The sequence below is a fragment of the Anoplopoma fimbria genome, chromosome 16 (assembly GCF_027596085.1).
Source record: "Anoplopoma fimbria isolate UVic2021 breed Golden Eagle Sablefish chromosome 16, Afim_UVic_2022, whole genome shotgun sequence".
Lineage (NCBI taxonomy): Eukaryota > Metazoa > Chordata > Actinopteri > Perciformes > Anoplopomatidae > Anoplopoma > Anoplopoma fimbria.
In genome coordinates, this window is record NC_072464.1 from 11,611,844 (window position 1) to 11,622,318 (window position 10,475).

The 10,475-nt window shown below is 41.9% G+C and overlaps 2 protein-coding genes across 2 annotated transcripts; both read right to left on the reverse strand.

Moving 5' to 3' along the window:
* Positions 1–879: 879 nt before the first annotated feature.
* cnmd (chondromodulin) lies at positions 880–4,002 on the reverse strand. Its single transcript, XM_054615782.1, has 8 exons — positions 3,968–4,002; positions 3,752–3,860; positions 3,449–3,586; positions 2,870–3,010; positions 2,639–2,752; positions 2,258–2,411; positions 1,622–1,809; positions 880–1,107 (listed from the first exon to the last, which is right to left on the reverse strand). The coding sequence occupies exons 1-8, from the start codon at positions 4,000–4,002 to the stop codon at positions 880–882; spliced, it is 1,107 nt and encodes a 368-aa protein (XP_054471757.1).
* Positions 4,003–5,221: 1,219 nt separating this feature from the next.
* On the reverse strand, positions 5,222–8,613 carry si:ch211-199f5.1 (protocadherin-8). The gene is made up of 3 exons (XM_054615965.1): positions 6,148–8,613; positions 5,842–6,040; positions 5,222–5,535 (listed from the first exon to the last, which is right to left on the reverse strand). Exons 1-3 carry the CDS (start codon positions 8,611–8,613, stop codon positions 5,222–5,224), a joined length of 2,979 nt encoding a protein of 992 aa, XP_054471940.1.
* Positions 8,614–10,475: the final 1,862 nt, after the last annotated feature.

Genomic DNA, 10,475 nt, shown 5'->3' on the forward strand with positions numbered 1-10,475 from the left:
CGTAATCAGATTTCTTTTGATTTTGAGGTATTCAGAATAGCCTACACCACAAGCCCCCCCAAAAAGGCCCGACTCTGTGATCATGTTATTTGGTAGCTTAGCATCCACACACCTCTCTTTTCATAGAAATAAATAAATAAAATGATAGAATTATTTATTTAATATATGTCACTTTTATGAAAATATTTTCCGTCATTGCCATGACACTCATCCCACATTAGTTCACATCAATGCAGATGTCAGTGTGCACAAATTGAATTGCCCTCAAACTGATTCTGAGCTGTGAATTGAAGTTATGGCAACCGTTGCTGTCACTTCAGTTTTATCAGAAAAGCACCCAGTGGAACCATGGAAACAAGATGTGGCATAAAAAACATCTACATCAAAGCCAGCATATACTGTAATTAGAATTTATTGAAGCCTACTCAGACAGAAAAGGTACATGATCTGCTGAGCCTTTGGATTCAGTCCCATACCTTCGATTAAACATAGTACAGCGCATTAAGCTTCGGTATTACATGATGCAAAAATGGATGTGCTCATTTGTGAATTTGTTGCTGCTAACAGGAATATGGCATTTGTGTGTTCCAGTTTTACTGTCTAAAAAGAAGCAGACTACAAAGAGAAAGCACCTGTTTATATGAAAAATATTTTGTTTTGATGAAAATGTGTCATTGTATAGGCATTATAGTTTAGATTATCATACTATTCATTATGATCTGTATTTCATGCTTACAGACATATTTCTCTAGTATTTAGAGTAAATATCAGGAAAATAAATACCTGCTTGCATAACTACATAGAAACTGAAAGTTTAGAAACATTGGGGGTCTTCATCAAAAAAAAAGATATGTTCCCTTACAAGTGTGCCGTGTCTTCTTACACTAAACCTAAAATGCGTGCCACCCACCAGCGACAGGGCATGATGACTCTGCAAGCTACCTGGCATCCTCTGTAGTTGTAGGGCCAGGGCCAGTATCCACGAAGAGGCTCGCATATTCTCTGACAGTGAGTGTAGCTGCGTTGGCACTCTGAGCAGCAGATCCCCTGGTGGTCTAACATGGTGTCAAAGGTCATGGCACCTTCCTCTCCGGCCCCTCCGCTGCGCTGCAGTTTTGAAGCAATGTTAACTTTGAAGAGCAATCTTTTTTTTTTTTCTTTAAATCTGTACTCATTTGCAATTCAAAATCTTCCCCCCCCAAATGTGTGACTACAGTTATTTTAGGCAACATGAATTTTTATAACCGATGGGAATTTTCACTTCAGTTCAAAACTTCAACTTCATCAACAATTGCAGCTGTTACCCCAATGACCTCCATTCATAGCTAATGATATGACACCTACTCAACAGCCACAGCAGTATATCAGCTGGCAGAGGTTAGTACATGTCCTACTTCTATTTCTGTTAAAAACACATTTTTTAACAAGGCTGGCATTTTACGCATTGGTGTTATGAAGTCATCTGAGAAAGTGTTGACAAAACAGAGAAACTTCAGTTCCTAATGTTACTTTAAGGGTTGCTTCAGGGCTCAGTGTATGCCTCTTGATAGTTAATCAAAGATTCACCAGCTCTGGAGCCTTGTTTATCATAAACAGTGTTGTTGATGAAGTTGGTACTCACATGATAGGGGTTTTCGGGATTGAATGCTGACCCCGCAGCAGACTGGGCCCCCTCCTCTTCTTCCAGGACTCTGGAGGAGTCATCTTCTGTGTGATTCACCGGGCTCCTCTCCTCAGCAGCTGTCTCTATCTCCTCCATGTTAAACTGCCGTTTGGCTCGCTGCGTGTCTCTCTTTCTCCTCTCCCCATCTGTCACAGCAGCCACGAGAGGCAAGAGTTTTGGGTCAACATCCACAAGACGCCATACATGTCCTCAGAGCTCAATCCTACATTGCTGGGGCTGTCTCCGATGTCCTGAATAATTGAATTAGCAGCAGTGATTTCAAGCAGTCTTGCATATTTCAAGATCATTCTTTTTTAATAAAGGACCAGAGCCTTTTTTGGTGTACTCTAAATGTAGAGTATGTTCAAGTTGTTCAAGTGTTTCACCAACTTCTCAGACAAGGCTGTACATTTTACAAGTGTGTCAGCAGATAAGCAGGGCAATCACAACCAAGGTTTGGATAAACTATGAGAGAATGTACATCAATAATTGAAAGTGAATGGACCACGCTCTGTGAAAGCAGGCCAGTTTTACAGACCCTGTAGGTGGATTGAAGCAATACATAATATTGAGAATTGAAAAGAGCAAGGCAACCTTTAGAATAGATAGGTTGGAGCCAGTAAATGGGAAGATCCTCGCAAAGACCCAGAATTTTGTTGCTCAGAAAGCTGGTGTCCTTCAGCGGCTGCTCTGCAGAAACCCATATGAGGAACTCCTCATCAAAACTCACTGGCATGACTTCATCAGTCTGAGAAGAAGAAAAATATTAAATTCAGTTAAATGAGGCACTATTTGCATGAATGTTTCAGAATTTTTTTTTTGTGCCAAAACATCAAAATAAAAAAAAAGTACACCAAAATATTAATGTCCTTGAATTAGAAAAAGAGATGAGGATATGCTTGCTTTCAACCCTGCCATTTCTGGGGGGTTTTCCCCCCCCTTTGCAACGTTCTGTATCAAGTAGTGTGCATATACCAGGTCAAACATCAGCGACTCTTTCTTGTGATCTCCCATGTGTGGAAGATTGGCTTTGATTTGGGATTTTATATAGCACTTTTCTCCTCCAAAGAAGCGGATTCCGGTTATTCCCTGCAACAAATCACAGAGATGCCATATTTACACTCACATCTTTGCTACTTCGCTAAGCACACACAAAGTCCCAGCTGAACTACCTCAGAAAGAGAGAACAAGGACAAACTCACTCACAATTTGAAAGTCATGAATCTCCACAGCTTCCTCAGCTCCACTCCCAGTTTTAAATCTCTCCAGGTTGTTGCCTGAATCAATTTCCACGGAGCCCTGCCTCACCTCCCCATTGATGTTCATACTGTAACGGACATTATAAACCTGGCAGCATTCAAGGTGGAACGTTAAAAGTGGCGGATTAGTCAAATTATGCAAACACAATAGAAATGAGATCCTGAAAAACAAGCTTCCTATTGCTCATGCAATCCTTCTGCACAGTGATTATCGGGGTTACAGAAATCCTGTGTATTTTTAAGCACACTGAGAATTGAGAAAAGCAACACAGGACTTGACCTTGATGGGAATGTTTGCCCTACAGGTGAGCTCAACAGGACACAAAAACATTACACTATTTCATATAAGATGGAGCAGAGTAAATGTAATAATTTATGCCATAACAGACTTAAAAATGCAGTTTCACAGTCGGAATTGTGATGAATATGATTATTAATAGAGCATCCCTAAGCACCCTTGCATTCACCTTAGATATCTATTAGGAGCATTGTAATAACCACGGCATAATCCTCAGTGGACACTTACATTTTTATCGCTGACTTTCCAAATGTAGAGAGCAGCCATCGATGCACACAACATCAACACAGCACCAACAACGAGGGCCACGGCTCCAAATCTCAGGAGGCGACTGACCGCAGCAGAAGTCGGTTTGCTGCTTTGTTCCTTCACAAAGTCCAGAAGATGCAGAGTAAGAAATATCGCACACTAAACAATAAAAACTGATAACATTGTGGAAACCTTAAGAGTTTGCAAAATATGCATGTTTATTAACAATTAATAGAGGTAAATTATCTTACTAATCAAATACTTATTAAGCCTGTGTCTTACCGGTGGCATGCAGCGTTCAAAACAGCCGGATCCATGAGTTTTATAATGGGTTTCGTCCATAGTGTCTCTCGTGATGTCTTCTCTAATTCTTCCACTAATGCTGTTGCTTCTCTTTGGAGCATCAGGTTATCCACCAAGAGGCTTTTTGATATTTGAGTGTGAATGACGCACAGTTGATATAAATTCTTTGAGCTAAGTTTTCCGTCCGAATGTTACCTGTAGGTCCAGCTCGCCTTAAGCAAGGTGGCCATCCTGTGGTTCCAAACTTAAATTAAGACTTTTGAAGCACTTCTATGTAACAGGCAGTGATGTAACTGTTGGTAGAAAGGTTGTTAACTGATAAGTGCTGACTCATTAGTCAGTTATGCTTTACGCCTTTTATTTATTCAACCAACTCTTATAATTGGTTGTCAGTTATGATATCAATTTATATGAATACTGCAAATTTTCCACTCCATGTAGTCAAACCTGTATGCAGAAAGCGAGGCCTCTTTGGTCTTTATATTGCTACAATATGCTAAAATTCAACACTGACTGCACAATTAGAGACACACACAGAAATAACATTTGTTAATTATTAACTTTCTGATTTGACAATGGGAGAAGAGTATTTTCATGGCCAAGGTTACTCAGTCCTTATCATAACTTAGAAAAGAGGAAACATAGTAAGAAAAGAGATTCAAATGTGCAGTGTTGCTGTTGCTTGGAAACAGATTGAACTGCATATTCGGATAATTGGTTAGCTGGGAGGCAATCAGAAAAGGTGAGGGGATTCTTTGACCTTCAAAAAAGATGTAATTGTAAGAGCATTTGATTAGAAATGTTGTATTTGTATGCAAAGTAAGGCAGCCCGGTAACTACATTGTAATGAAAAGAATATGACATTGGCTTATGCTTTCTGTCAATTAAACTGTAATGTTGGAGGACCACATTTTATTTATTGTGGCTTATAAGCCTTTAAGGCAAATAGAAATGCATTCAGCTGGCTAATTGAGGTTATTCGGTGTAATTTTGTGAATATTGTCTCAGGAAAATAGGTTGTACTTAACAATGAGATTACATTTGAGAGCTGTAAGCCCAGATAGCTCACACTTTAAACTGTTTTTTAACTGTTTATTTGTGCAACACTGTGACAAAATCTACCACAATCATGGTAATCTTTCATATTGATTGTTTTCCACAGCAGAGAGGCCCCTTTCAGCCTAAAAGTCCATAAGTCATGCCCTGTAAATAGTAACACATGCTTTTGAAAATTCATAATAAAAGTCTTCTTTACATCGAATCATTATGAAAAATATATTATTAATGTACAAAATCTTGCATATTACACATGGTACAATGAACAGTCTTATATGAGCCAAAAGACACATGACATACTACAAAACACTGCAACAATCCAACACAGATTCAGTTAAGATAAAAGTACTGTACAGTATAAAGTCAGGATCCCTTTTGTTGAAAGTTTGGTCTTTAAGAGTTTGTGTACTCTGGAATGGAAATCTCATCAGCTTCCTGTATTCTGGCCGGTGTTGGTGGACCAACGAGGATATAATCAAATTCCTGGTGTTGGACTTTTTCGTACACACTTTGCAGGGCGTTGGTTTTGGGTATGTGAGCTGGATAGTAGTTTTCCCGTCCAGTGTTCCGAGGAAGTGAGGCAGTCTTGTTGAAGGTCGACAGGTGCGGTCCGCAGGCCATGCTGGTGTTGGGCCTCGTAGCAGAAGGGCTCCAGCATCGGTCCGAGTGTCCCAACACTTTGCACTCGCTAGTACATGCCCAGAGACCTGTGGAAAACAGCAGGGCTGTCAGGGTGTAATACCGAACAATTTGCTGAATCACCTGGTTGAAGGTGTTTGGTGCTGAAAGACCCCAGTGAGCCCAGGTATAAGAGCAATAATAATGTGTCCGGTGTATTTGAAAACACATTATTGTAACTGGATACAATCTGTATTGTACATATAAACCACACTGTGAGAAGCAAAAAGGAATGCATGTCATATAACTACGTGGATTTCACCTCCTCAAATGTGTCTTATTTCTCTGAATTTCCATTGAATTAATTTTTCTCACAATGTGTTTTTGACACTCACTGTTTGTTGGCGGCGACTCTTTTTTGTGCACATCTCCACTTATGTCAGAATCACTGTCATTGAAGTCACTGTCCCCTTTTCCACTGTCCTTGCCACTGATGTGTGGATCTCTTGCTGAGATTGTTGTGAATGAATTACCCTTCCATATTGTTATTGGTCTGACTGTTTCTTTCCCATATCCCGGTAGTGTAGAGTAACCCTGCGAAGAGACAAACACATTCGACACAGATTTTGAGTCAAGTTTCAGAAAATGACAAAGTTGGTGCAAAGAAACTTAAAATATCTCTGAAAAAAATAACGCCTTACCTTTAATTTACCATCCATCACCCTGCTGTTTGAGTCAAACACGCCTGCTGTCTGCCTGCCATCCTCGCAGCCTGTCTCTGTTGTGTTGCTGCTGGCCAATGGAGGTTTCTCTGGAAATGGATGGGCATCAAACACTTTGCCTTTGTGGTTTGCAATCAATGAATCAACATGACCACTTTCCACTTTCTCCACATTTGGTGTCTCTTCTTTATCCTCGTACCCCCCCTCTCTTGTCTCTTTTTTCCGCCGGCTGCAAATGGTTGTGATGAGAATAATAGCCAGCAGGAGGAGAGAGCAGCTCCCTGCCAGGACAATGATTATGGCTATGGACATGTCCCATTCAAAGAGCTCCTCGCTGCCATTTTGAGCCAAGGAAGGCATACTGGGTAGAGATCCTTCTATGAAGCTGAAGTGTATAATGGCTGTGGAGGTAAGTGCCGGGGATCCATTGTCACTGACCGACACTGTGACTTTCACATTGTCTGTGATATCATACGTTAGCTGTCGGCTCACATGCACCTTCCCATTGTCTTTGTTGATAGAGAAACCCAGGTGTCCCCCCTCTGTGATTTTGTAGGACAGCTGTGCATTTATGCCTTCATCGGCATCTGTGGCCTTTATCTGGGTTACAACATAGCCTGCAGGTGCATCTTTGGGCAGGAAAACCTCAGCAGATCCTTTGTAAAGCGGTGGATCTATGATAGACGGTTGGTTGTCATTCTGATCAACTATTTTTAGTCTGATGACCGCTGTGCTCTGCAGCTGTGGTGACCCCCCGTCACTTGCTTGGATGTGTATGTCTAGCAGTTTCATCACTTCGTAGTTAAAACTTCTGAGTGCATATATAGAGCCAGACACTGAATTAAGAGACACAAAGGTGTTCACTGGGGACCCCATGATAAGACTGTCCACAAGTCGGTATGTGATTTTGCCGTTATTGCCCAGATCCGCGTCACTGGCCTCCACTGTGGTGATATAAGCGCCCGGGGCGTTGTTTTCCACCACCGAAACTTCATAGACGGCTTTGGTAAAGTGAGGGGCGTTGTCGTTCTCGTCGCTGAGTCTGATGGTGTACTGAGTGATCTTTCTCAGCGGAGGTGAGCCAAAATCCTCAGCCATGACCGTCAAGTTATACTCACTAATCCTCTCCCTGTCTAGGACTGCCGCCGTAACTATCATGTAGCTGTCCTCGTAAGCCTGCCGGAGTTTGAAATGGTCGTGGCCGTACAATGTGCAGTGGACCTGGCTGTTCACACCCGAGTCTCTGTCCAAGGTGCTGACCAGCGCCACCAGACTGTCCTTGTCTGCCGCCTCGCTGATGTACGCAATGCCCGTGGTGATGGAGGTCATCGGGGTGATGCTGATTTCTGGGACATTGTCATTGACGTCTGTGACGTGAATAATGATTTTGCACACGGAGGGGGTCGGGTTGGGTCCCAGATCGGTCGCCTGCACGTCTAGCTCATAGGTGTTTTTGTCCTCAAAATCCACAGTGCTCCTGAGCGTCAGGCGACCTGATTTATTATCCACTTGGAAAAGTTGTCGGATCTCATGAGAAACCTGTTTCCCGAACCCGTAGACGACCTCTCCGTTTAAGCCCTCATCAGCATCAACTGCGTTCAAGTCCAGAATAACAGCGCCAGCCGGTGCGTCCTCTGGCAGACTGACTGAGAAACTACTCTGGTCAAAAACGGGACTATTGTCGTTAAAGTCAGTCACTTTGATATTTATCTTTGTTGAGCCCGATCTGTAAGGGTTTCCTCCGTCTGTGGCGACCAGCTCCACAATGTATGATGACTGAGTCTCCCTGTCTAGCTCTTTCATTAGCACCAATTCCGCATATTTAACCCCATCCGCTCTCAGGAGCACATCAATGGTGAAATGACTGTTGACAGAAATTTGATAGCTTTGGATGTAGTTTGACCCAACATCAGCGTCTGCAGCCGGGTCTAAAGGGACACGGGACCCCGCTGCTGCGTTCTCTGACATCTCCACTGTGGATTCTTTGTTTGGAAACTCCGGAGAGTTGTCATTGATGTCCTTTATTTCCACCTCAACGTGAATCAATCTGTAGCGGTCTTTGGAGAAATTGACCACGTCAAAAGTGATGAGACACTGGAGAGTGTGTCTGCAGATTCTTTCCCTGTCGATTCGTTCCCCGACAGTGAGTTCCCCGTTGCTTTCTCTCACCCTGATGAACGAGTCGTTGAATTGTTTCATCATCCTGAAATTGGTCTTAGAGGCATGAGACAGACTCAAGGACATGTCCTTGGCAAGGTTTCCGATGACTGTACCTGATGCGTCCTCCTCGTTGGTCTGGTATCGGATAGTGTTTCCCTCGGACTGAGCCAGTGAGGCAAATAACAATTGATGGATTGAGAATATAAAAATCCACCGGTGCCAATAAGTTATAGATTTGCCCTTTATCATCTTCGTGGTAATCCTCCCCTCGGTAGGCAGCCTCATTGTGCGCTGAGCAGATGAACAGATGAACAGATGAGAGCAGTTCACCTCTGGAGTCAGCTCTCCATCCAGCTCCCGCTTTTATGAACTCAACTGTGCTGGAAGTGAAAGTTACTCGCTCCTTGCGCGCAGCCAGACAGCCAGACACGCTTGTTGCCTCGCCTTCAACACAGCTCAAAATTCTGCAGTGGCGAGGTTTATACGGCTCCTCATGCTAATGAGACGAAGTGTGACCAATCCCTCGCTTTAGAATTAAAAAAATACCCCCTTATGAAAAAAAAAGCCTTTTTTTTTTTTTTTTTTTTGCGAGTGTACACTGAAGGAAGTTGCAAAATAGAAGAAAAGGGCAGACAGATATGGCATTGCTTAAAGATAGTCCCTGCACTTGTTATCGTCTTTTTGCAGCCGTCACCGTGTGATGGCTTTATTTAGAAGAAGAAGAAAAAAAGCCTATTTCTTCTTCTTTTAATGTTTAGTTTATTGTCTATTGAGCGTGCCTGAGCAAGAGCAGATGTGTCCATGTGTGCGCTCATTTGCGATTACTTGTGTGCACTCACATGAGCAGCGCCAAGCAAAGTATAGCTTATCAGGGAAAAAACAACAACATAAGAAACAAACAAAGAAAAAACTTGCTTCATTATTAAAAGCATCCACAGCACTTCTGCTGGAGGAGGGATGTTTTATCGATCACTTGGTCTTGCAATACTTGTATATGTTTTATTTTCTTTTTTCCTTTTATTTATCACAAATGATGATCATCTCACATAACCATATCAAACAGCAAGTGAATAAATGAACACTTTCAAGCTTCTCACTGGAGATTATGTTCTCATAAATGAGATCAAGCGGTTGTTTATCTTTCTAACATGAGACCTCACATCCTGCATCTCACCTGGTTAATAGGAAGCATATATTTAGAAGCTACAAATACAAGTTCATCTCTGGGTTTTGACTACAACCCCCCACTCTGAAAACATAATGTCCAACTGTTTGAATTGCTTAAGAAGTACAAATCACATTACATTCATATTCAGAACACCCTGATAAGGACGAGCCATTTGCTGTTGCACCTATAAGTTGTTAATTAATATACTATATTGCCAAAAATATGTGGACAGCACTGTGCACAATGATATTTAAGACAACTTTCAGGCAGGGATTTCCTGCTTCAACACGACAAGCCCACGCTGCGCTTGAATCGAAAGTCCATACAGAAATGGTTTACAGGTTTTGGTGTGGAAGAACTTGACTGGCCTGCACAGAGCCCTCATTTCAGCCCCATCCAGCACCTTTGGGTGGAATTTGACAATGCCTGCAGGTCTTATAGCTAAACAACAGTGACCAACCTCACTAATGCTCTTGTGGCTGACTAAATGAAATTTTTCACAGTTCTATAGAAATTCTATACATTAACTTCCGTGGTTTGGGCATTGCGCATTCTACAATTACATGTGTTGCGATGTAATGCTGGGTTGTTCATGTGCTTTGTTCAGGTCCACATGCCTTTTCATATTTTTTTGTTCTTTACATCTTCTCAAATGTAAAGGTTGGACACGATACACATACCATACCACCATAATATATAGCCTCAAAATCCAACAATGTGATTTAGTCTACACGTCGCTGGCACATTAGACTGATTGCAACAGATGCTCCCATATTGTTGTATTTGGCACAGATTTATGTAAATCCTGGTTAAGCTAATTTCCCAAATATTTGAAATGTGATCATATTGAAAATAAATCTGTAAATCCTCACTAAGGATGTGTTTTAATTTCAACAAAACTTGTGTTCATGCCCATCCCTTCTGTTTCGATGCTCTGTCCAGCCTCTAGCGGTTCTTATTAGATGTGATAGAGTGGTTT